The following is a 27581-nucleotide window of genomic DNA, read 5'->3' as shown; positions in this document are numbered from 1 at the left end:
TGCTTTCCGTTTCCTCTCATTGATCTTTTCAGGAATGTGCTGAGAAAGCTACTGACTCAGCCCCAGCAAGCAAAAGAGGATGTCCTGTCTTTGGAGGAGATCCTAGCTGAGGGAGTGGAGGATGAAGCTCCAGGGATGTGCCCTTATGTTCCAACTCCTTCCAATGGCACTCCGGCACCACAGGATGTGGGTACACCCAAGCTCTGCAAGGCCAGAATGAAGGCTCTACAAGAAGCCAGCTACTACAGTGCTGAGCACAGCTATCTTGATGTCACCATGGAGCTTCATGCAATGGGTACCTTTCAGATAGCATTATAACAACAGTATTTTTATGTGTTTATACTGACCAAACAACAAATTGTCAATTAGGTGTACCATGGAAACTACATGTGTGGCTGGAATCTCTTCGCTGTGCCCATCAGCAGTCCAAGACAGGGGCCACCCTCTCTCTTCTCAGAGAGTTTACCACAGTCCGAGAAGAGGACTACTGCAATGAACTCGTCACCACAGGCCTGCCCCTCATGTTCACTATCCTGCGAACCACCAAGGTATCTTCAAACAAGAAGCCTGTCATGTTTACCAGTTTTCAGTCTTCAGTATAAGAAATAACGCTGACCTTCTGCTCTTTCTTTCAGAACGATGCCATTATACAGCAGCTGGCATCTATTTTTAGTCATTGTTTTGGCTCAGCACCACTTCCAGCCATTGCTGAGATGAAGGCATCTCTTTCAGCTCAGTTGGGTATGTAACTCAATGTCCTAAAAATGTTTTAAACAAAGCTGCCAAAACTGTAATGAGCCATTTTAGTTTTACACTAATATGGTAGTAGGACATGGTGGGCTGAAGTCTGAGTCATTTTGCCTTTTCAAATGATCAGTTACAGTATATATTATGGGGTTTATAAAAACATTGCATCTTGAATCAGTTTGTAAGATCTTAATCTGGTCGTTACAGATCCACTCTTTTTGAACAACCCAGACATGTCAGATGTGACGTTTGTAGTGGAGGGAAAACCATTTTATGGACACAAAGTTCTTCTGATAACTGCTTCTGACAAGTAAGTGCACCCTTTACGTTGCAGATGTGGAGTAATTTTAGAGACACACAATCAGAATTTTGTGGCTGAGTTCCAATATGTTGCTTTAGAAATCTTTGACCTGCCAAAACAGATATCTTCAAAGACCTATCATAAAAGATATGAATAATACAATATGTCTTTACCATGAGTGAGAGCATTCACAAAACATTTAAGTTCAGCTAAAAACGGTCTTTATCATCTTCTTTTGGCAATTAGCACTTCAAGTGTGGCTAACACCCCTAAAACAGCAGCCTCTGTGTGTGATTTCCCTAGAGATGTTCTTCCCTTAACTCAGATGTCCAAATCCAGCATGTTTCATAACAGATACTGAAAAGTGAGCAACTTTGCTGTACTCTGTTCAGCTGCTGAAAATTTCTCTATCAACCTGGACATTTCATGTAGTAGTTCTTTAGGGCCGATCAAGTTGTAAATCATTGGAACCGCACTACTAATTAATTTCCTTATTGAGGTTTTTAATAAAACCTTTTTTTTTTTCTTTAGATTCAAATCTCTGCTGGCGTCCTCTGGATCAAATGGAAGCCCCAGCAAAGAAATTGAGATCAATGATGTCAAGTACCACATTTTCCAGGTTTGAAAATTAAGACAACCTACTATAGCATATTTTCAAAACTGAAAAAAAATCAAGTTATTAAACACATTTTCTTTAAGTAAATTATTCCCACTAAAAATGGCTTAAATCAGATATGAGACACGAGAACATTGTTACACAGCATTCTGATGGTTTGTCTTCTCTAAACCTCAGACATTTAGTTTCATGTGTTCCTGACTGTTACAGTGGGAGTAAACACCATGGTGGAATTAAAAGAGCTTTTTGAGAGTGTAGTAATGGGTTTAAAGGAGTCTCCAAATAATGTGAAGTTTGCTATTCTATGCTAATGTAAATAGTCTACAGCTGGAAAATGTTGGCAGTTGTTCTGACCAAAGTTTACCCTGAAAGCAAACTACAAGTTACTAAAAGAAGCCTCCAAAACCCTAGAATTTCATCATGGGATCTACAACAGTCTCTTACTAATGTTAAAATGAAATTACATGTCTGTACAATCAGAAACAGAATGCACAAGTTTAACCTTCACATGAGGTGTGCAAGGAGGAGACAAAGCTTGTCATATAGAAGATTGACAAAGATCAGGACTTAATTTTATTTTGACAGATTACTCTATTCCTGAATAATTTAGATAGCAGAACATGTTTGGGATCAACCAAATACAGCATTTCCAGGAACAGAACCTCACACCAACTGCTAAGCAAAGACCTGGGAGTGTGATAGGCTACATTCACACAGCAGGTCTGTCCAAGTCCAATTTTCAAATTGTTTCACCATTTATGGAAGTAAAGATGGATGTCTTTTATTTTGTATTGTTGAGCAATGGGAGCCAACAATATTATGACCAAATCATAAGACAAAGAAAAGAAAGCACAACAATTAAGAACAGCAATTTTGTGGAGCAGTGGCTGCTACTTCAGTAGAGAAGTCTGTAGTCAAGAGTCTGATGAAATGCGACGTGACTGTTCAGAATGTAGAGGATTTGAAAGCAATCGGAAACATATCCAATTTAGTACCATATACGGACGTGGCATTATTCCAATTTTTTGTGAAGGTGAAAAAAAAATCCTATTTGGTCCTGCTGTGTGAATGTAGCCATGGACTCTTTAATCATGTTTCAGAGGATCCTGGAGACCATCTGTGACCTGCAACATGACAATGACCCAAAGCATACCAGAAAATCAACCAATTTCTGTCAGAGAATTAAGAATTGCAAAGCCCTGGGTCCAGTCAAAGCCCAGATCTGGATGTCATTGAGACGCTTTGATGTGACTCTAAACCCCTAAGACCGATGTCAGATTGGTAAATGGAAACTCTTTCAGCCAGAGGGGTTAAACACATTTGATGTGAAAAAATGAATTTTTAATGCATTGTCCTAACTTTTTAACTGTAAATGTCCAAACAGAAACATAAATCGACTCATGTGTTGCATTGTTGCTAAACGAGACCTTTAACCTCTCTGCAGATGATGATGTCTTACCTGTACTGTGGAGGAACGGAGTCACTTAAAAGAAATGTGTCAGATTTATTAGAGGTAAGAACTGTGCTGCAGATTCACATCATTATGTTAAGCTGATTGTATTGAACCATATGGGGAGGTAAAGATGCTTACATAAAAACATGTTTTTGCTATAGTGAGATCACAGAACTAAATGTTATGGTATATTAGGTGAACAGATGCCTGATCATTAGCTCAAGTGGATCAACCTAATGCTTACGCTCCCCCAATTTACCTGTTCACTCTATGCAACCAGTCTAATTTACGGCCTGTCTTCTTTCACCTTTGAACCGTTTTAGTTCAAATTCCATTTTACTTTAAAAATTTGAGTTCATTTGTATAGTGTAAAGTTTTCAAAATCAGTTAACCTCGCCTTAATCACAGTAAAATATATATATATATATCTGTAGGTTAAATAGACCTGTTTATTCCACCAACAGCAATCTAAATGCAGAACTATACAATGTGCAGTGCTGCACCTCTCTTCGTGACTATGAAGCAGGTAGAACAGAGTAAAAAGAGTATCGTTTAGGTGGAAAGCTCAAACATATTTCAGAGTTCTTGATGAGTGATATAAGAATCTCTGCTGCTGCTGCTGAGACATAGTCAACAGCCTGAGGCAGTAACCGTTCAGTGTATTCCTGCTTCTGGAGACATGAAAACACATGCAGCTTTGATTTAGTTTGTGACTCTTCATAATTCGCACCATCCCAGTGCCCAGATTGAAAAGCCTAGGATCTAGCCACAGGCAGTTACGTTTTAAACAAATCGGATTCCACTGAGGTTAACCAACCCTGTGGTTCTGGTGATACGATGAGGGTTAAGCTCTCTATTATTCCATAAGATTCATAAATAGGCTTCAAATTAGTTTAAATGATTATCTAACCAGGTGGCTGTGTCTAAAATTCCCTGAAAATTCCCTGAAGCATGTGTTCACTCTAATTAAGGCTTAAAATCTATTTGTTTTCAACTACCTGATATGGGTGCATAAAAGAATACTTTTATAAGGGTGTATAAAATAGTGGCTTAAAGTTTCTTTTTCTTTCAGCTCTTGTCAACTGCTAATCAGTTCCAGCTGGGGGCGCTAAAAAGACATTGTGAGCTCATCTGCTCTCAGCACATAAACCTCGATAATGCAGTCAGTATCTACAAGACAGCAAAGGTAATGTTTGTTCTGAAGATATCCTATTTTCGTGTAAACGAACGTGTATTTTAAAAGCAGCTAAAACGGCTATTTTTCTTCTACAGGCAAATGGTTCAGTAGACCTGAGCGCATTTTGCGAAAGTTTCTTCTTGCAGCAGATGCCGGCGCTTCTTGAAAAAGAGGGCTTCAGGACCCTGTTACTAGGAACCCACAGAGCTCGACAAGGAAACAACTGCACTTCTTCTATGGCTCACAGCCGTGGTGACTCACCTCTGGAAGAGCTGGAGGCCATCCTGGCTCAGCGTCTACGCTCCCTTTACATTTCATCTCAAGTCTGAAGATACATGAGCTGCTGCAGTGAAACAAGACACAAGTAACATAAGTGTGTAAGAGTTGCAGAAGACTGTTTAATGTAAATACAGGTGGATAGGTTCGGTATGGGCTACATTCCAGAGCAAGTTCAGCAAAACTCTTGACAGTGAGGGACAAATCTGACTCATTTGGCAGTTGTTGACTCCGAACTTAGTTGATGCCAAGCACTCTATAACGGCATTTACTGTGATGAATAGTAGGTTTATAAAAAGGATCATTTGTGGGGGTTTTTTTCCTCCAAGGCTCAGGAAGCCTTAAGAGGGGCAACTTTAAATAATGAAACACTGCTGCCATCTAGTGGAAGACTATTAAAAGATTGCCTTAGAAGATTGGGATTAGCAACGCCCCCTGGATTTTGACTGAAGCTATGTATAGTGAACAGAGTAAAGATGCAGAGTGGGAGGAAAGGTCAGTCCCTTCTGCAGTGATGTAAACGTTTCTATTAAAAAAAAAACAAGTACTCTTATATTTGTTTTTAAACTGAAGTATGACCCGAGAGACATGGGATGGACATTTTCTATTTAATGAGAAAAAAAGATGTGAAAGTATTTAATGGGGTGTCCCCTTTTTTATTTCATTTTTAATGCAAGCTAATTAATATTTTTAAAATGCTTCAGCTTTTTTTGCAGGCATACTAATTGGTAATAAAGCTTATATCTCAATGTAGCCACAACAGAAGGAATTGAGAAACATGTCTAACTGAATGCTGATTGCCAGAAATAAACCTGGTTTAAAGAAAAACATGCGACTGGAACTGTTTGTGTGGAGTGTTGTCAACTCACCTGAAAACAGCAGGTGCACCAGCTTGTCGATGGGTGTAATTGTATGTCCAAAAAGAATTTCTTACAGGAAATGCAAGGAGTAAGAAAACACATCAGCGAGCTCTTATTTAAGGCTGGACTTGGCTAAGCAGGACAATCTCAAATTGAAAAGATGTTTATTACTAAACTTGTATAAAATGATATTCATCCATCCATCCATCCATCCATCCATCTATACCCACTTATCCTTGCAGGTTTGTGGGGGGCTGTCTTCAGCAGTCATTGGGCGAGAGGTGAGGTACACTAGTCCATCACAGACAAAGGACAAACAAGCATGCACACACACACATTCATGCCTAAGGGCAATTTAGAGACCAATCAACCTAACAGTCATGTTTTAGTACTGTGGGTAGAAGCTATAGTAACTAGGGAGAACCCATGCAGAAAGGCCAGCATTCAAACCCAGATCTTCTTGCTGCAAGTCAACAGTACTAATAAATATCCCATCGTGCAGTTTCCCAGAGTGATATTTAATGTGTTAATTTTGAAAACCTAAAGTTCAGTTTCTTAGAAAATGTTAAATTACATAAGGAAAAAGTGTTATGGCCTGCACAATCATGGAGAAAATCTTCCATAAGTAGAATAAACCACAAAGGTCTTTCTTAAGAAGCTGGCTGTTTAAGTGCTGTATCAAAGCATATTTATGGACAATTAAGTGGAAGGAAAATAAAACACAATAGAAAAAGACACAAGCAGCAGTCGTAACCACAGCTTTGAGAGGATTGTCCATTTAAAGTTTGTGGGAAAGTCACAAGTAGTGGACTTCAGCCAGAATCTATGCTTCAAGACCCACCACACGCAGACACATACAGGATTTGCGTCATCTTCCTTGTACTAAGCCGCTCTTGACACCAGAAATGTCTTATCTGAGGTTGATGACAAAAATAAAAAAGGACTGGACTGTTGCTCAATTTAATAAAGTACTTTTTTCATATGAAAGTACATTTTGTGTTTCAATTGGAAATCATTCTCCCACAGTCTAAAGCAAGAGTTGACAGGCATGGGATTCAAGCTGTTTGAGGTCCAGGGTGAATTTACCAAGTCATAAACAATTTGGGGGCCTGTGTTATCTGCTTGGTGGTGGTCCACAGTGCTTTGTCCAAAGTCAGACAGCTGCCTACCAGGATGTGTTAGAGCACCCCATGCTTCCATCTGCTGACCACAGAGCAAAATGTACAGGTTTAATGTATGGCCAGAATACTCACTTGATGTTAAACTGTCAGGAGAAAAATTAGACATCACACTCATTAATGCAGACAAGCTGAAGGGTACCATTAAACCACGCTGGGCTAACAACACCTCAGCAGTGCCACAGTGCACAAATTTCTGGATTTTCTCTAGCTGTAAACCATAAAACATCAAAATGAATAGAAATAAATGCATGCAAGCTGATAATTTACCAGACTGTTTACGTTCCGGAACTCACCCTTGGTCAGTAGATTTGCATCACGACTGAAAAATTTACATCCTAGATATAAGACCCTGCCTTAGAGACATAGTCTAAAGCGCCGTCATCCAAGAGAGGAGCTGCTGCTTCTCTGCATTTTAATGACTCAGTCGAAGTGGTTCAGGTATCTGATCAGGATGCCTCCTGGGCATGTTCCACAGACACAAGGCCTTGGGGGCATACATGCAATTTGCAATAACTATGCAACAAATATATATATTCTCATAAAATAAGCTAGAAAGGCTATGCAATAAACAGAAGGAATATATAAAATAATTTAGCATCTGTTAATTTGCAAGTCTTTATTTTACTTTTTTTTTTCTTTTTAGGGGTGCTCCTAACTATACCAGTTTAATGAATGAAAACAAACACGCCATAACTGAAGGAGTTTATTTGTTTCAGCACTGAAAATGCTCACAGTTATTTAGAATGGGGATTACATAAGTTTTGTTTCTGCTCTGTGAAAACAAAGACCCATCTGGGTCAAAATTTGTCCTCAGTGCTGCCAGCGTCCCATTGTAATAAACAAAAAAAGACGGTGAATATCAGGTATTGCTTTGATTTTGTAGTAGTGGTATTCCCTCCCTCTGCCTCTTCAACCAACAGGCAGAGAGAGCCCAAACCTCTAAGCTTTCCACAGAGAGGTACAGAGTAAAGGAAGCATTGTTTAAAAACTTTGTGCACAAGCTGAAGGAAGGAAAACAAATTCAGCAGGATCGAGAAGAGAGTAAAAAAATAAAAGGCCAGAATTAAATGCAGAGAGAAGGGAATTTCAACTTTAAAACAGTACTGTAGAGGGAAAAATCAATGAAGGCTGAAAGAAGGGGTTGGTTTGGCATGGAACATTAAACACCAAAGCCATGCAAAGAAAAGCTCATGTTTGACATGCACACAGCAATACAAGCTAAAAGCATAGAGCAGGAATCCCCAGCATGGTTGAGAAGACAATCAACCCCCAAAGCTTATCTGTCTATTTACAAAGAGAAGAAGCAGATCGAGATCTGCCGAGTCCTCCTCCTCAGGCCTGGCATACAACGCACGATAATATGAAATTGATAAATATCAATAGAAGAGCATGTTCCCTCTTCAAAAAGAGGCTAAGTCTACATTCTTAAATTACTGTTAAAATCATTCTTTTCCAGAGTTCCAACAAGTTGTTTCCTCTTCAGTGAGGTCTGGAAATAGAAAAATTTGTCAAAGTTCACATATTTCTGTTTAAGTTGGACCAAAACAAAACGGAAAATAATGTTCAGCTTTTTTTTCTTTAAATGTCCCATATACAAACACACAAGAGGGTAGTAAATAACATTCAACTGACCTAACAGCTTTGTCCATATAAATAGCCAAGTTATAATAAATAAGGAATCAGTGAGATGAACAAATATGAATAAATAAGGACGACGATACAAAAATATTCACAATTGCATTTATCACATTTTTTTTGTTCCTCTACGCCTACTGCTGGTATTTGAGACTAAGAGAGAGGTACAGATGGAAAATCAAAGAAAGTGCTGCAGAGAATAGTGAATGTTCAGGTAATTTCCAGGTCGATCAAAGACAGTGATCATGTAACAAAAATACACAGAATTTAAAATAATGGAATGAGGCAGGCGTAGCTTCAGCAGCCCATTTCTATGATCTCTAACAGTGTCACACCTAGACATTTCATTTTTTTTTTTTTTACATTAAAAATGCTTTCAGTCTGTACAAGAGAATAGATCATTCATTTTAAATACCCACATATCCCTCCCTGCACCCCCCATACTTTCATTTTATGTCCCCCATATCCCCGTTTTGCTGACACGCACATCCTCTCTGAAATCGTGATTTCAGTCTATTTTGCAGCAATAGTATCAAGTCTAATAAAATTCAAAATTCAAACCCAGTTCATCACAAAGAAAGTACAATAAAAAGCGTACACAATCCGGCAAGCGCCTGCGTTGGCTGTTTGGACTTCCCATAACTCCTCCTCGCCTTTCTGTAAGTCTTTTTTATTTTTTTGGAGGGCGGTTTCATCGACATCGATACATCCCAGAGTTTTTTGTGCATGTTTCTTGTATTTTCAGTGATTTTGACCAGTGCTTGATTCCCCATAAAATAAAATAAATCCATTTAAACAAAGAACAGGAGCTGTTTGATGATTGGAGTTCATGGTTAAGTAGGGAGGAAACACTAAAAAGGATTTTCTTCTACTTTTACTAATGGTTACCAGAGGTAAAGTTGGGGTGCCGTCGAAGGTGGAAGTCTGTTTTCGGCACCCCTCGGAAAGGAGTCCTCCACTGACAAATGTCCGACACTCTTGGCACGCTTGAAGGGGGTGGAGGGGGGTAGTCAAGGGAGGGCGAGTGGAGCATGGAGCTGGAGGAGGGACTTTAATAGCTTTTCTGGATAATTCCTGGTATCAGAAACAAGTCAGGATATCACAGAGGTTAGCAGCAGCAAGGGAGACAAAAAAGGTGACAAAGGTGATTTGATGGGTTGGGCTTGGGGAGTGTTAATGATAGTGGAAAATGAAGAAATGATAAATGAAAAAGTTGCAGCATTTGCATTTATGCGTTATGGAGCTATGGTATATTTTACTAGTAAAGAAATTTCCTTCAAAGATGTCTGAAAAGTTAATGTTATATCTGTGCCTGCTTTGGATTTGCATTGGTTCATCTACAAAATGTCTCGGTCTAAGATTCTTCCTTTTGTCCCCGCAGATGCCAGCGACAGCATGGCTCTGTCTTGGCCTGCAGCTGGGAATTTCGTGTCATTGTTTTCTGACTCGTGCCTCCGGACGCGCATGGGAGAGGGGCAGTGGTTGGTGGGCATGCCGATGGGGTGGGGCACCTGTCCGTTCTTCTCGTCTGAAAAAAGTTGATTAATTATATCAATTAAGTCACTCAGGTGCCCTAGGTAGATAAATATATGGGGGAAAATACGGGATAAATGGGGTTCAGGGGACAAATATGTGGATCAATGCTAGATAGAGAAAGCAAAGAAGAGTTTGAGAACTAAGAGATGCAGCAAAGAGGAACATGGATGAACCGGATAAGCAGAGACTATGCAAAGTGTGATCTCCTCTAAATTATGCATACAAAGATGAGCCAGTACCACACATACATTCTTGGCATGAATGTCATTAACCTGGAGCTTTGAATGATGCATTTAAAACACTCAGACTATTTTAAGGGTGTAACAATTATACAACATTCAACTTTAATGTATTTTAAAAGGGAAATATTGAATGAACAAGTTTGAAATTAATGCAGATTTTTGTTTTAATCCACATTTGGTTAAATGTCTCGTAGCAAGTTGCAGTAGGTAGCCTAGAATCTAATTGATGGCTACAAAATGTGTGTGGGTTGTCTGTAAATTGCTATGAAACATCTACCCAACTATTAGTTGAGATATCCATATTTGGGCCTATATGTTTTGACTGTTGTTTGTGCTTATGCACCAAACAGCAGTTCAGACTACCCACCCTTTTTGGAGTCCTTGGAGAAGGTGTTGGAGAGCGCCCCTCCAGGGGACTGCCTTGTTCTGCTGGGGGACTTCAACGCTCATGTTGGCAATGACGGTGAAACCTTGAGGGATGTGGTTGGGAGGAATGGCCCGGGTGGAGAGCCCGAGTGGTGTTTTGTTATTGGACTTCTGTGCTCGGCTGGGATTGTCCATAACTAACACGATGTTCAAGCGTAAGGGTGTCCATATGTGCTCTTGGCACCAAGACACCCTAGGCCGCAGTTCAATGATCAACTTTGTCGACATGCCATCTGATTTGCGGCTGCATGTCATGGACACTAGGCTGAAGAAGGAAGCGGAGCTTTCCACGTACCACTACCTGGTGGTGAGCTGGCTCCAATGGTGGGGGAGGATGCCGGTCAGACCCGGTAGACCTAAACGAATCTTGATGGTTTGCTGGGAACGCCTGGCGAGTCTCCCGTGAGGCAGAGCTTCAACTCCCAAAATGAATTTTCTACGCAGGGTGTCTGGGCTCTCCCTTAGAGTTAGGGTGAGGCTCGGTCACCCGGGAGGGACTCAGAATAGAGTCGCTGCCTCTCCACGTCGAGAGGAGCCAGTTGAAGTAGCTCGGGCATCTGGTTAGGAGGCCTCCTGGAGGCCTCCCTTGTGAGGTGTTCCGGGCACGTCCCAACGGGAGGAGGCCCGGGCCTGGGAACGCCTCGGGATTCCCCCGGACGAGATGGCCCAAGTGACTGCGGAGAGGGAAGTCTGGGTCTCTCTGCTTAGGCTGCAGCCGCCACGACCCGATCCCGGATAAGCGGAAGACAATGGATGGATGGAATGATGTTTAATTTTGATCAAATTTATTTGTATAATCATTCCATGTAGAAAAAGAATAACTCAAACGCATCATTAAAAGGTCCAAAGTTGATACGTTATTCATGCCGACGTCAAATGCCCGTACTCTTCTGACCAGCCATTAAAGTTATAGTACAGCCAATTAACATACATTGCATTTGTTGAATCCAAGATTAAAGTTCCTTTGTAAGTCTATCCTGTTTTTATATTAACTGTCTGCTGCTCAAAACGTAGGAATAAATCGTGTCAAACAGGTTTGGTCAGCCGTTTTAAGCAAAAAGAGTGTTCAATTAGAATTGAGTTTCAATAAAAAGTTGGCACCAAAGGATAAAAGGGATCAGTTCGCCAAGCCAAACTGTTCAGAGTTTACTCAATACAGATATTCAGACCAACTTAAATCTGGGTATAGCTCAGCTGATGAAAGCGGTCCACTGAGGCCTGTACTAAGTGAAGCGCATGTAACGCAATGATGTTAGGATTGTTTTCTACCAAAAGCTTTGATCCCTTGATTTCAAATTATAAACATGCAGTTCCCAAACTTCGCCAACTAAATCAACATCAAAACCAACGACCCTTTGAAATAACACTTAAACTTTACAACAGTAGAGTCATAATTGTGATGAGCTATAATAAATGATGAATTAAAATAATTCTGTCTGAATTTCAGTTTTTTTACATAACTGTTTATAGCAATTAGGTGGTAATAATTTAAACAAAAAGATGCATGTCGGGTTTTCCCTATGTAAAGACTAGTTCAGTATTTACTCCAACAGAATAAAGTCACTAAACACAAGAAACTGAGAAAATAGTCAATGTTCTTTAGTTCAATGTGTCGTATATTTGCAAAGTTTTGGTAAAACAAACACTTTCTGAGTTGTTGGCAAACAGCTATTTACCCAGGAGTCCTATGAAGGGACAAATGAACGGTGACAAAATCAGTTTGAAACAAGCCCGAGTCATGCTCAGACAAGAGAACACATGCATATTTCATATGTGTTTGCACATGTGTATAAAATATGCTGTTAAGGGGTACCTACTGTATGAAAATTGCCTACAGTAGCATGTAAATCAAATAAACAAGGGTCACCATTTGTTCTGGGGTTTTGCCAGACTTTCTTTGCATGTGGACATGTGTGAACATGCCACATTTGGTTTCGGCTGTTGTGGCAGCTGAAAAATGGTTGCAACATCTGTCTTCCCTTAAGTTCTAACTTTCTCATTTTTAAACAAGGACTACTTTAACCTCTTCGCAACTCAGAAATTTACATATTTAACCTTATGATGATGCCTGATCAATAACAGACCATCTTTATGAGAGCAGTTGTTTAATGTGTCTCCAGATATGTTCCATACTTTTATCCCTGTCAGTTGTCTTTCTATGCCATTCTCAAAGGTATAATGACAATACTGGTAGGGACTGGATCCATAATGACTGATCAAGTTTTTTCCTAGGCATGAAATGACATGCAAAGCCCTGTCTTCTGTTAATTATAGTCTCTGGCTTTGTATCTCTGGTCAGGCTGCAGTAAAGCTGTAGTTAAAAGTTAAAATGGAGAAGACGGAGCAGTACTTTTAAATGATAAATCTAAGACTCATATGAAAAAAATCTCTGAAACTAACCCAAGTATTTAATATAAAATCAAATGCTGCTGTACACTATTAATGTTTTGTAATATTTTCAGTAGGGTTGAAAATCAGCTGAATTGCTGCTCGATAGGCCCTGACCAGTCTTTGGAAACTGAATGAACGCACCATACCTACGGACTACCAGGCCAGGCTAACAACAGCGGTCTTCGTTGTGGAAGTTGTTACTCTGGAAAGAAGACTGTAAACTAGCTATTTTCAGTATCTTTGAAGAGTTTAAGAATAAAGTCAGAGGAATCACAAAAAAACTGTTTAACAATTTAATGAAACTCTGCTACACAGCTAGAGGCAGGTTTGCCCTTTGGTTGGCTCCTTACCTATTAAGTACTTTTGGTGTATTAGTTGTTTCATGTGTCACTGGTTGTCAGTTTTCTGCCTTGTGGATGTTTCATTCAACTGGCGGAGCTGAATTCAATAGATGGTACCAGGATGGCAGAACATGTTACAGCAAGGTCGCTGCGTTTTATCACTTTGAGCTTCCAAATGTTATGAAAACATTCTAGATTTAAAAGTGTTGGCAGCCTTTTTTAAATCTCAGTTCAGGTAAGGGTCTGCATTAACAGAATAAACCAACACTGCTAGCGCTAATATCAGATGCCAAAATCAACTTAAAATGTAACTTCCATAATCATTTAATCTTTGATGTAAAACATTAAAACCCTGGTTTACAGTGTTTGCGTTCTCACAAACACGCTGGGACATTGTCTTGACAAAAATCAGAATGGGCAGGTCAAATGCAAATCCGAGATCTGCCACAAATCTCCGATCATTACATCTCTTATTGTCAGCATCTTGTCGTGTGTTTTAAGTGATTCTCTTTTTTATTCAAGGTGCTCTGATTTTTACTCTTGTAAAGTGAGCCAACCCACATCAGTCATTTTAACCTAATCTATTGTAATGTCATTTCTCATCACAACTCAGTCTGGTAATGAGTTCAACAATATGAAAGATCAATGATTGGCCAACTTAAAAATTGGGAAACTCACTAAAGTACAGCAATGACTGCAGATTATTATATGTCACCCTTTGTTTATTTATCAGAGCCAGAGTAAGTAATAATGAATAAAAGGCTCAACCTGAATATAGAGTTCACATCTGACAAATATAGCACAATAAATTGGCTATAGAGCAAAGATCTACCGAAATACCAGAATTGAGTAGAGCATTTGTTCATTTTACACATGAGATGAAAGTGATATTTGAGAGAAACGGCACATTTCTAGCTGATTAACACCAGTGTGTGTGTGGTTCACCTGGTGACCAGCAGATGGGGCTGTTGCAAAGTACATAAAACAAACAGAGGTGACTCACAAGACAAAACATGCTGAGAGCAGAAGGAAAGAAATAAGATTCCTGCACCTTTCTTCATATTCTCTTTGTCTTTCACTACATATATTAGGAGACTTTAATACAGACACTGTGGAGAAAGAACAGACTAAAATGTTCAGGGACTCGGTGCAGTCTTGAAACCAATGACAAAAAAGAGGTGATAAACATTGACTGTCAGGAGGTTGTTTTAAAGCGTTAAGATGCCAAAAGTGGCAAATATGGAAGAAACTGGCAGGGCGTCTTTTTCGGAGGCACTAAAACATTGTGAAAGACAGAGGCACTAGCTCATCAGGCGTGTTGCTCTGTGCATTCTGGGAGTGTGTTGAGGCACAGCAGTGTTGCCATGGCAGCAGGCATGGACGATCAGTCTATAAAATTGGAATAACCCAACGTGAATCAACTTAATCTACCTCTACTTTAATCTTTAATCTACCGTGGCAACATAAGAAAATTTTGGCCTGCAGTCGGCGCTTGAGAGCAACCCCTCCCCCCTTTAAAGTCGGTAAGGCGCGAGCATAGCAAAGGAAGCAGTTTGAAAAGGCAGAGCAAGAGAGCAAAAGGAAGGGCAACATTCATTTTGGCTTCAGTTGTGGGAGTAGTTTGTTAAATGGTGGGATGGAAAGATGATGTGGTAGTGGGGAATTTGAGGAAAAGATTTGGAACAAGATATTTCTTCAACTGATATTTTGGGGGAAATAAATGTTCTCACTCACCAGAGAGCTGTTGGACCCCAGGCTGATCATGTGTGCTTAACAACTGGCTCTGAATTGTCTCGACTACTCGTTTAAAACGTCGGCTTGGACCTGCAAACAAGAAAATACTGGAAACCTCAAATTATTGCAAACATGGAAGAACAGCTGGAGTTCATAAATTAACACTGGTTCAGTTTCATCACTCACTCCTGAAGGAAATTATAGTGAGTATGAAAGCACAAAAGCAGCATCTTCTCTGAGTGACACACAGCTTTCAAATAAACCTGTGGTTTCCTCACAAGGACAAGTCAAAACGTGTGGTCATGTGTGTCAGGATTCAACATTAACAGCATGACAACTGTTACAGCACATAAGATATACAAGAATAAAAAAAAAGGAAAACTAAAAGATACATGTACAGAAACCCTCTGTATAGATCAAGTTGTGATGAAATCCACTTGCTTGGTCCAGTACGAAGAAGCTACTGTTACATCCCATTCCTCTCTGCCTAAACCCTAAATATATACAGGTACATCTAAAGAAATTAGAATATCGTATGTGATGGAAATTCTTGCAGTAAGCATTCCAAATGTATGACCTTTGGGTTACCTCACTCCTGTGAACATCTGTGTTAGAGGAGGAAGCTGTAAAAGCCATTATCAGAAGTTTAATGGTTTAATGGTTAAGGTAACATCCATCCTAGGTAACCTTCTCACCTCTGAACCCAAGAAGGGTCTGGGGTCGTAAAACACAGACTCTTTGAAGTTGAGATAACACTGTCATGTTCTGGTATAAATACTGTGTGTAAATGTTGATCGGGGCTCTGTTTCACTGACTAACCTCAGTGACAGGGTCTTCAAACGCTGAATGCCTTTGAATAAAACTTATAAAGACAAAGTCCGGATTTTCTCTTGTTATGAGTCAACTTCTACCCACTTTGATAAGAAAATTCCACAACAATTTTAGCGTCATGAACAGGATCTAACGTGCCAGAGGAGACCGCAGGAGGGGGACACGGACGCCTGGCCAGCCTGTGAGTTGTTCTCAGTCCACTTCCATTTTACGGAGGGGAGTTCTGGTGCCCGCCTGCGGCTTCTGGCCGATTGGATCCGAACTATTTGTCTTCAAATATATCTGGTGAGAAGTTGCTCTGTATGATATAATGTATATTATTATTTTTATTACACATTAACCATCATCTCCTAACTAATTAATTAGATTCCAGAGTTGCGAGAGGGAGGACATCAGCTGAGGGCCCGGTTACCCAGCAAAGAAATGGCAAGGAGGTTCTCATTGGTAACAATAAGATAAAGCAAAACACAGGGTTTTTCGGGTGGTTTTTAGCAATTTTCCACACCTCATAAAGGAGAAAAGCCAGTGGGCAGACGTGCCGCTGAACGGGTTAAAAAAAATGGTTCCGGAACCTTGAGGCATCAGGGGTGTCTCCTTCTTCAGACTCTGATTTATAAAATAATGAAAGAAAAAAAGTGGGGATGATTGTGTTAAATGTGGTTTAATTTGGAAGATAAGTTTGGTTTTTCACAGCGTGGAAGTTTGAGTGTAAATAAGTTAAATAGTTTAAATAGTTTCAAGTAAAACAGTGGATGGAAAAATAAAAAAAACATAAGAAAAATGTTAAAAAGCACAGAGTGCATCAATTAAGGGGTTAAAGAGTTAAAACTTTCCTGAAGGAAGTTTTGTTTGTCTTAAATATTGCGATCAGTCGGAAAATAAGGTAAAAGTGAAAAGGGACAGTAGAGAGTCGAAAAGAAAGTTGTTTTAGAAAGGAGTATAGTTCATGTTGTGGAAGGAAGTGACAGGCAGGTGGACAACTGACTGACTGACTGATAATATTTCTTTGTGCAAAATCTGAACCAATACTAAACTTTTTCTTCTGCCTCTCTCACACACAAATACACACATATATGGGATTTGAGTTCAACATCTGCGTTATTGAGTCTGGATTTTAGAAACCTGCCCTTCTCCATGGCTACTCCACCAGAGACGCTTCTCCAGCACGGCCTGAAAGAGAGAGATCCATGCCTTCCTGCTTGTTGAAAATCGCAGTGTGAGTTTCTATTAAAAAAAAACGAAACTCAGAAGAAGTCTGGACCCACTGAGATGGACAACGATCCATGCTGTTTGCAAGAGCCAGAAGAGTGATGCACTGGATTTATATTGAAAGCATCTTATGTGGGCGGAAGAGAAACCGGAGCAAAGTTTCTTCTTTCTCCATCCTGGAGAAGTTAAAGTGGACAAAGAATGATTGAATGTCCCACCAACAGACCGAGGAAGGGCCTGGTTGTTTTTTGGACTGATAGAGAACTGTGTGCCATGACAGTCTGACTCTGGAGCGATTTAGAAACTGATGGGGGTAACGTACAAACACACACACATTTGCATAAATCTTTTCCTATTTTCTGCAATGAAGAACGCTTATTAACCGCTGCTCATGTGACGCTTGCTTGACGTTGACAGATATAGCGGGTTAAAATATTATTTTAGGGTTAGAAAAGTATCTTTCAAAGGGTGATAACTTAACTCATTTGATACTTTCCGGTTAATTCTTTTAGAGAAACAAGTTCTCTTTTGTCGTGGAATATTCAGGGTCAATTATTCTAGTTATTAAAAGTTATTAAAAGCAGAGGAAGTTACAACGTCTCCAAAACTCAGCAGTAACCATGTGTTTCTATGTTATTCTCAGGACAGATCTCATGAAGGAGCATTTTTAAAACCCAGCGCATGCGTAAAACCTGATGGGTTTCTCCTTCAGGCATTATTTTCTGTTGTCAGAGTTTGTATTCCATAAATCTAATGGGTAGAGACCTCATTAAAACAGTCTTAGTTCTACTGCAGATGGTCTTCATACAGTTTCTGACACAGTACTTACAGTTTGGTGCAGTTTTTGTCCGCAAGTGTTAACTGACGCTTATGGAAGGTACAAATTCATTGTTTTTCACAGCAGCTGCTGGGATGAGGTTATATTAGGGTTTTCTTCCCTCTTCTGATTCATGCAGCGTGTTGATTTACACTGTACCTTATATCAGATCCTGACAAAAACTATGAAAGGCTTGGTTCTGCAGTTTCCTTTTTTCTCCCTTTGGAGAAGGAAAGAGAAACCTGATCAGTTCTGTGTTGCATAGAAATATTAAAACACTTGTTGTTTTCTGAGATATTGTCAGCTAAAACTTTTAAAACTTTTGAGAGTAATTGGTTTTGTTAAACACATTTTCCTTGGTAAAACAAACCTTTAAAATGAGAATGAAAAATGGGGTTATTTAGAAAGAATCTGATTGGACAGTGGTACCACACAAAAATTAAACTAATCTCATGTTTCCTAAAAGACTCTGCATAGAAAAGGCCTTCAGAACCGTGGAGTAATTTTCCACCACAGTACCAAGTTTTTTTTAAACATGCTTTTTCTTTATTTTAAAACAGATCTGGTTTTTGTTTTGTTTTTGGCTTTTTAGCATAATGTTTGTCTGAAGCTTCTTATGAACTGGGTTAGGAGAAAATATGATCTGAGGTAAATTAGGAGCTGTGAACTAGTGATTTTAAATCTGATTATTGTCCAAACAGAAATAATATATTTAGCCAATCCTTCAATCTCTGCAGAAAGTTAACACCATTGTTCAATGCAGTAGTACTCAACCTGTGGTTCCTGGACTCCTGAATCCCGTAAGCCATAGATTTTGGGTCCATAAAATTATAATACTTAATTAAAGGTAGGCTGATTACCTATTAAAATAGATCTAAGCCAATGATGGGTTCCAGTCATTTGGTGGCTTTGAAATGCAAGAATACTCAAAATTTCTACTCTGGGGAACACAGATTGGGGTTGAAGAGTTTTGTTTTGGAACCAAGGTTAGGATTTTTATAACAGAATCCAGACAAGTAAAATCCTTCATTTTAGGAAAAGAAAAGAAATAAAGGCCCTCTTAACAGTAAGAGGATGGTCGGCTCAAACTCCAGTCTCCTTGTTTGATTTCTTAGGGTTTAAAGATTAAAAGAATACATATGAGGACAAAGGTACACAAGGTGATTTCAGATTACTAAGAGATAAAATATTGGAACATTTATCAGCATTTGGATTGTAAAAGAGGGGTTCTAGTAATAAGTTCTCCCCAACTCTCAAAATTTAAATAGCCCAAATTAAAGAAAATGATGTTTGTTCTTTTTGAAACACTATGTGGGAAAAAGTCCAGTTTGGAGACAAGCTTCTTATCTTAATTTCTGATTAAGTCAAACACTGCAGTTTTTGTTTAGTTTGGGTATACCATAAAAATGTCAACGCCGACTTTTCTAATTTCCCCTCGGGGATCAATAAAGTATCTTTGAATTTGAATTGAATTAAATTAAAATACTTCTTTGCATTTAACTTGAAATTCTGCAATACAGCTGCGATCAAATTGAGCCAAACAAAAAGTGAATTATAACAATAACTCTCAGGATTGTAGTTATTATTATAGAGTTACAGTACAAAGAATTAGCAAAAGGTTTCAGCATCAGTAAATTTGGATTCATATAAGAGAAAACTGTTGCTGTGCTTCTAAATACTTTGAGATCTTTTTTCGACTATGTGCACTCATTTTTTAAAAAGGATCCTGACGATTGTCATAACAAAATTGATCAATTATAGCATTAAAAGATATGGTTGAGAAAACATATTCTGAAAAGAGATTGTTTAAAATTTCTTTGAATTCTTGAAGCTTCAAATTTGGCCATTTGTTTGTCTTTGATGTTTTGTCTTTGTTTTGATGGAATGAATGTTTGTTTATATGTTGCATGAAACAATAATCCATGTTTAGAATATTGTTTCTAAATCCCAGATTGATTAAAACTTTGAGTTTTCAGGAGAGTTAAGAAGCAGCTTGTTTCTGAGGTAGGTGCATGTTAACAGTTTTGTAGTTTAAAGTTCACTAAGATGGTTTGGAATGAAGAAACTGTGGTCCCGCCCATAGGCTGCCAATCAAAGGTTAGTTCTGCCTGACTCCGCCCACCTACCAGGTTGGTTCACGCCTTTGCTGTCATGGTAACGCTCAGCACCTCCCTTCCTGAGTTTTAACACTGTTTAAGAGACAATAGAATCAAAATGCTTGTAGTGATTGTCGCCTTAAAAACATGTTTTATTGTATAATAATTAAGGATGTAGCATGACTTTTAGATTTATGTGTTTTACTATTAAAAGGTTAATGAAATAGTTTAAACTAGTTTGAAGAATTAGTTTTGCATACAGAATCATTGGTGATTTATTAGATTGGAAGTTTCCCTGGTACCATTAAACTAGCTGACAGTTCAAGATATGCAAAAGTAAGGAATATATTTTTGATAAAGAATCTGAGTCATGACTTTATACTTGGTGGGAATTATTTATTAGATTCAAATTTGTAGGGTTTATGCATCTGAATTACATTAGATGTCCATTAATCTAATACTCATCTTTATACAAGACAAATCAGGATGATATGTGACTAATTTCTAAGTGAGACATTGATGAACTGAATAACTAAAGTTTGTGTTTTGTTGTTAATGGAACTGAATTGCAGTTACAAACATCTGGATTTTCTTTATGTTGCTTTCATTAAATTCATAGTGATATAGTTATGTCAGAATTCATTTCTTTGGTTCTATGTAATGTGATTTTGGTTACTAGAACATTTTTGTACAAACTTTTTGCTGAATTGTCGCATGGGTTGGACCCTGCGCCAGAAGAGGGGAATGTCAGAATAACGTAACATGGGGTTCCAAAAGTTGTAGCACTCATGGGAAAAAAGGGTAGCTCATACCTCCAGTGAGGACTTAGTGACAATGCGAGAGAGACGTACTTTGTTTATATAAATGGTGCATAGCTCCCTAAGACCACATTCTGAAAACCTCTCTGAAATTATGGTGTTGATTATTTTGTGAAATTTTATATCTCCACAGATTAGACCATTTTTGAAATTATTTTTGGGTATTCTGAAACTATGAAATGTTGACCTGTAATCAGACCTTCCACAAACATCATGTCACATTTTTGATATTCAGAATATTTAGCTGATGGTCACTGCTGGTATATCAGGTGAAGTCAGAACATTAATTCTCTTTGGTTTTGTTGGATGTTTTGATGAAGTTCATGTAGTTAAGCACTTAGGTTTGAGAATGGGACTTTGAATTGAAAATTAGCCAAGCGTTGTGAAGGCCCTGTTCTCACTTATATAAGATTGAGACAAAGGACACAGGCAAATCTCAGTCCTTTTGAAGTGCTGTGTAGCAGGTCTCCTAATTTGGACATGGGGATATTGCCAAGATAATTTTCTTCCACATCTTTGTGTGAAGATAGGATGTTGTTTTACTGTCAAAACCTGTCCACTGTGTTTTCTCAAGTTTCACAGACGGTGAAGGCTGCATTACCAGAAACAGCCACTTCCACCCTCCAGTCCTTTATTCCTGGCGACTGGATTCTGCTCAGAGAATTTAGGAGAAAACACAGGAAGTCCAGGGCTGGAATGGCCCATATCAGATCCTACTAGACACCCAGGAAAGCTGCAGGAAAGCTCTAGCTCCTCCAGCTTCATCTGGCTTCCAGGACAAGTCATCTTCCAACTGGATCATCCACGGCTTGAAAGGTTTGAGGACAGCGGACCACCACAAGACAAAGAACTGTAAGCTGATCACTGGCGAGTGATTGAAGAGGTGGTTGAAGAACACTGTTCTTACAAGGGCACAATAATCCCTTGGGCAGTGCAACGTTATTTCAGAATCTACTTAAGGCCATCGCATTGCCTGAAAGTTAGAAATCATAAGGTCATTTGCCTCACTGCACACACACCACAGTGAGAGATTCTTTCCTCCCACTTTGACAGCGAGACTGACTCTGAGGAGGAAATCTCGGATGCTTTTATCTAACTTTTATGTTTATTGCTTGATATTTATCATTATGGTATTATTACAAGTTTGAATGTGTTCATTTCCACTGTTGTTTAATTGGACTATGGAAGCCTAACTTCCAGCAGGTTAGAGTTCCTGTTTCTAAATATATTTCTAGAGGAGCTTCCTACGACCGCCCACCTGTACCAGACTGATAACAGCCACTCAGGAGAGACAGCAGGATTTTTTGTTTTTTAAGTTGTGTTTATAATTTGTTTTCTTTGGGAAAAGCTGTTTGCTTTCAGTACCAGAAGAAAGGACATTCCACTTCAAGGTCACGATGCAGCTATATGGAAGATGGTCTGTTCTGATGCTAATGATTGGTATTGCAAGTATTTTTTTATAACTCTTGTGTTCATTTTGGGAAAGGTACAGCAAAGACAATGTGTGGTTAATCTGACTAATAATACTCATCAACGAATTCGAAGAGAGATTCATCACTTTTCTGACTACTATGATCATACTGATAATGTTTGGTGGCAAATGATGCATCAAAACTGTGAGGAATTATAGTGTAAGGGAAAGCAGAAATGTTAGTAGATTTTCTAGTGAGATTAATTTAACGTGTGCGTCTACAGGAACTCTTTATAGAATTTGGGGTAGTAGAAATCCGATTAAAGATCCAGATATTTGTATTACACAGGAGGAAAGTACACCTTATTTCCTTGGGAAGACAGTAGGTTGCGAAGCTATTATATCTGTTTTATGTGCTTTAATCAACAGACATAAATTTGTGTCATGTCCTATCAGAACTGATCCTTATACTATTTCAGAATCTTTGGCTTCAGATCCCTTTGTGTTAACTCTTAATCTTACAGCCTTACTGGATGGAGGTTAGTTGTATGGCCAGGCAGGTAAATTAACCAGGGTTTTTGTTCCTTTTCCTTTATGAGATGGGTACTCATGTCCTCAGAACATGGGTTGGATGTGTGGAAATAGATTATATCTGTATCTGCCTGCTACTTGGTCTGGAGTATGTTATCTAGCTCATTTACTACCTATAGTCACAACTTATACTTCAATCAGCCTAAGCTATTAGAACGATGAGTTTGCAAACTAGAATGGCTTTGGATTATCTGTTAGCTGAGAGGGGTGATGGTGTTGAAGAATTTTCCTTTAGTTGTGATTATCTTGTAATCAGAAGAAAGGAGTGTGATGGAAATTCTTGCAGTAAGCATTCCAAAGTGTATGACCTTTGGGTTACCTCACTCCTGTGAACATCCGTGTTAGAGGAGGAAGCTGTAAAAGCTATTATCAGAAGTTTAATGGTTAAGGACATTTGTTACGGTGATGCCTCGGGGAGAGTAGATGGTTGTTCCTAGGTAACCTTCTCACCTATGAACCCAAGAAGGGTCTGGGGTCGTAAAACACAGACTCTTTGAAGTTGAGATAACACTGTCATGTTCTGGTATAAATACTGTGTGTAAATGTTGTTCGGGGCTCTGTTTCACTGACTAACCTCAGTGTCAGGGTCTTCAAACGCTGAATGCCTTTGAATAAAACTTATAAAGACAAAGTCAGGATTTTCTCTTGTTATGAGTCAACTTCTACCCACTTTGATAAGAAAATTCCACAACACGCGTAAAAGTGCAATATGTTTTGCAAGTCATTTTAGAAAGTGAAATGATTATTTTATATTATTTCACATAAAGTAAAATATTTCAAGCTTGTATTTCTTGTAATTTTGATTATTATGGCCTACAAGTAAAGAAAAGCGAAAATTCAGTGTCTCAGAAAATTTGAATGTCACATTAGATCAATCAAAAAAGGATATTTTAAACACAAATGTCAGGCCGCTGAAAAGTATGCCCATTTCCATGCATTCAATACTTTTCATGAATTACTGCATCATTGCATCGTGGCATAGAGGCGATTAGCCTGTGAAACTTCGTAGGTATAATGGTAGCCAAGATTGCTTTGATAGCTGCTTTCAGGTCATCTGCTTTGTTGGGTCCGGTGTCTCTCATCTTCCTCTTGTCAACAACCCTTAGATTCTTTATGGGGTTCAGGTCAGGGGGGTTTGCTGGCCAATAAAGAACAGGAACATCATGTACATTGAACCAGCTTTTGGTACCTTAGGCAGTGTGGACAGGGGCCAAGTCCTGCTGGAAAATTAAATCAGCATCTTCATAAAGCTTGTCAGCAGAGGGAAGCATGAAGTGCTCTAGAATTTTCCTGGTAGATGGCTGCATTGAATGTGGACTTCAGAAAACACAGTGGACCAACACTGGCAGATGACAGGGCACCCCAAACCATAACTGACTGTAGAAACTTCACACTCAAACAACATGGATTCTGTGCCTCTCCACTCTTCCTCCAGACTCTGGGACCTTGATTTCTAAATAAAATGCATAATTCCTTTTCATCTGAAAACAGGACTTTGGACCATTGAGCAACAGTCCAGTTCCTTTTCTCCTTAGCCCAGGTAAGACACTTATGACCTTCTCTCTGGTTCAGGAGTGGCTTGACACAAAGAATGCGACGTCTTTAGCCCATGTCTAGTATTCATATGTGTCTGATTCTTGCTGGCTCTTGATGCAACGACTCCAGCCTCAGTCCACTCCTTGTGAAGCTCACCCAAATTCATGAATGGATTTTGCTTGACAATCATCTCAAGGCCGCGGTTCTCCCCATTGCTGGTGCACTTTTTCCTACCACACTTCTTCCTTCCACTCAATTTTCTGTTAATAGGCTTGGGTACAGAACTCTGAACAACCAGCTTCTTCAGCAATTACATTTTGTGGCTTTCCCTCCTTGTGAAGGGTGTTGATGACTGTCTTCTGGACATCTTTCAAATCAGCAGTATTCCCTTTGATTGTTTAGCCTATGACCCAGAGTGAGACACCGTAGGCTGAGGAAACCTTTGCTAGTGTTTTGAGTTAATTAGCTGATTAGGGTGTAACACCATGACAAGTGAACTTTTTACAGAATTCTAATTCTCTGAGACACAGAATTTTGGGGTTTCTTTATCTGTAAGCCTTAATCATCAAAATTACTATGTATTACTTGTGTATTACCTGTGTATTACTTTTTTGACCATTTTTGGATTAGTGGAAATCATTGCTTATACATTTCCTGCTTTACAATTCAGATGTATGTCTACAGTTGACCAGTTCATATAAATAATTTTAAACACATCTAGGTTTAGTGTTTTGCATAAGGTTGCTTTTACACATGGGATGACTGGTAATGAACCCCTAATCATCAAGACGGAAGATTACAACTCTTTCATTAATCCACATCTACCAAAAAAGGTTTAAGGCAAAGGGGGGCTTCTGATGATCAAACTACTGTAGTCGTACTCATTTGAGTGGAAGAGACTGAAAGGAGTGAAAGAAAGCATGCATCTGTTTCTGCACAACTAAGCATTCACTCATGGCTGCTCAGTATGTAATCTTGCATTGCCAGACCTCGTTTTCTTACGCTCAGGGAGGTAAGGAGAATATCTTATCGAGCACTTGGGGAGGCAGGAACCACGAGAAACTCTCCGGCAGTTACTCATTTTGGCAGCAAGTTTGGAAAACAGCCCCCACCAAAAAACATATTTTAGGTTTATGCATCTGGTGCTTTAAAAATCCCAATTTTAATGCCATTAGTTTAAAGCATGACGACATTCTACTCGATGAGTAAGTGGCAGCGTTTCATGTTTTGCAAAGTGTGATTTGAAAACTTTGATTTTCCTAGACTTTTGGAAGCCTAGTGATGGGGGAAAATAGGATATCCAAGAATGCACTATGTGTGTGTATATATATATATATATATAGGACGGATGTCTACATTATGAGGTTTTCAAATGCAACCATCTTCTGAGCACTGGAAGCAGGTTTTATGTGTGCAGTAAAGTCCTCACCTGAGAGCAGCGTAAAAGTAACAGAGTAGATGCCGTTTTCTTTTGTGGCAGCTGTGCTCTCCGTGTAGGTGATATCCACCTGAAACTTGACTGGCTTCTGGAAGACTGTGGGGCCAGCCGTGGACTTGTATTCTGCTCGGAAACTTGTTTGAGAGATGACGCTGTGGCTCAGGCTGGGAATCTGGGAGAGAAAGACAAAAAAATGACAAAGAGGTAGTGATATGAATAAAAATAGATAACAGATGCAGGTAATGGGATTATAAATAGAAAAGGAGCGATGTCATCTTCTGCCGCCCTACGATGCAAATGACAGGGTGAATGAGCCCTCATTAAAATACCCTCCACATACCATGAGCCCCAGTTGAAACTCAAAGAAGATTAATGCTTCAGGGAGTAGCCATGTGTGCCAGAGAGTCTTAAACCAATATAATCTGGAGTCACCCAAAACACAGCATTCTCTCATCCAAAATGAATTTGTGAGCAAAACGAACAGGTGAGCTCTGAAATTGTCATGTTTTGCCACAGTGTTGAGAAGGCTTTGACATTCCATTAATGTGAGTGTGCTCTGTGGTATAATTCCTCTGATTCAGGTGCCAATCTCCTGTCTGGAATACCAGCTTGCGTAAACCAGAGGAGAAAATATCTGCCTTCAGGGAAGGGGAAACAGATCTGACATGGACCTGCAGCGGCAGAGCTGCATTTACTTTGTTAAATCGAACCGTGCTGAGGATGGGTTCTATTCAGTTATGTTCACTGAATATCAACTTCCACAGCTGCATGTTTGTTCAGTCTGGCTCTGCTGAGCTTATTGATTGTGGGCCCCAAATTTACATACAAACTATTAACCTAAAACACTGATACAATCTACACCATGCAATTTGCTCGTAGTGTTAAGCCCATGCTCACTCAAAATCACAATATAGAGGCAAAAGCATCTACATGCTAATGATCAATGCTGTGTGTTGATTTTTCAATTGACCTCAACTGAATCCATAGTAAAGTTTGAATATAAACAGTTCATCAAATTGCTACATAAATAAGAACCATGTGAGAAAACAGAAAAAAGCATCCTGCATCAAGACCTAACAACATACAGTACACACATATAGAGGTCAGAAGAAGGGACAGATCAACAAGTGTTGAGCTTACCGACAGGAAGGCTTGAACGATGTCTGCCTTGATGGAGCTGAGAGGCTTGTCTTTGATAACAATAAAGATCTGCTCTTCTTTTTCCAGGTTGATGAAGTTACCAAACCAGGATTTTTTGGCAAGTCTAAAAGCAACAAAAATAAGAAAGTTAAGTGATTGCAGTTCATTTCCAGAAGAGCATTTAAATACATCCTTATATTCTTACTCCACCCTTTTTTTAATCTTATATATCCATCTATTAGTCTGACTATAAATAAAGAAGAGTGATGTGCTGTGCACAGTTTCATATAATCTTTGTCAATCTCTCTTGTCATTGAAAAATGCAGGAGACTGCAAGAAGGCCTGGTGTTGACCGAAATTAAAAACCTGGGTCTGAACCCTTAAGCACAAATGGAGGCGATTTCTCCTCAGATTTTTTTTTTTTTTAATTTGGGGTTCTGAAGTGCAATATTAGGGCATTTTTATATGCACTAACTTGAAATTTATTTCTGTCTAAATATCAGAATTCATTGTTTTACAATATGAACACATTTTTACTGCTAACATATTCCATCAAGCATATTGTAATCAATTTGTCTGTACCACAAACACAATCCACTCAGCATCAAGACCATTTCCACGTTTAGAGCGGATTCTGTAAATAACTTTATATAAGCTTTAAAATATGCAAGCTGAAGTTCAGAGCTCACATTTTAGGCTCTTTTTGTGAAGGTTTGAAGGAAGTTGAGTCTTAGATTATCGCTTGACAAAAACCAAACATCTCAGACTGCTTCAAACA

The 27581-nt window shown here is 39.1% G+C and overlaps 2 protein-coding genes across 5 annotated transcripts in view; one reads left to right on the top strand and one right to left on the bottom strand.

Annotated features, from left to right (window-relative positions):
- The window catches only part of abtb2b (ankyrin repeat and BTB (POZ) domain containing 2b), a 61024-nt gene extending 55626 nt beyond the window's left edge, over positions 1-5398 (top strand). The window contains exons 11-18 of the mRNA XM_047354425.1: positions 33-295; positions 370-548; positions 636-741; positions 955-1057; positions 1580-1667; positions 3109-3177; positions 4190-4303; positions 4390-5398. Of these exons, the coding sequence (XP_047210381.1) occupies positions 33-295; positions 370-548; positions 636-741; positions 955-1057; positions 1580-1667; positions 3109-3177; positions 4190-4303; positions 4390-4623 (1156 nt within the window). The 3' untranslated portion in view covers positions 4624-5398. The remainder of the gene's footprint in view (positions 1-32; positions 296-369; positions 549-635; positions 742-954; positions 1058-1579; positions 1668-3108; positions 3178-4189; positions 4304-4389) is intronic.
- Positions 5399-7301: 1903 nt separating this feature from the next.
- The window catches only part of brsk2a (BR serine/threonine kinase 2a), a 272067-nt gene continuing 251787 nt past the window's right edge, over positions 7302-27581 (bottom strand). Inside the window, exons 17-20 of one of the 4 annotated variants that reach the window (XM_047349822.1) lie at positions 26804-26927; positions 25655-25835; positions 14917-15006; positions 7302-9320 (exon numbers count right to left, since the gene is read on the bottom strand). In XM_047349822.1, the coding sequence (XP_047205778.1) occupies positions 9298-9320; positions 14917-15006; positions 25655-25835; positions 26804-26927 (418 nt within the window). In that variant the 3' untranslated portion in view covers positions 7302-9297. The other 3 variants (XM_047349792.1, XM_047349802.1, XM_047349812.1) reach the window with 3 other exon arrangements.

The sequence above is a fragment of the Girardinichthys multiradiatus genome, chromosome 2 (assembly GCF_021462225.1).
Source record: "Girardinichthys multiradiatus isolate DD_20200921_A chromosome 2, DD_fGirMul_XY1, whole genome shotgun sequence".
Taxonomy (NCBI): domain Eukaryota; kingdom Metazoa; phylum Chordata; class Actinopteri; order Cyprinodontiformes; family Goodeidae; genus Girardinichthys; species Girardinichthys multiradiatus.
Note: the sequence above shows the minus strand (reverse complement) of the source record. Positions and strands in the feature narration are given on the sequence as shown.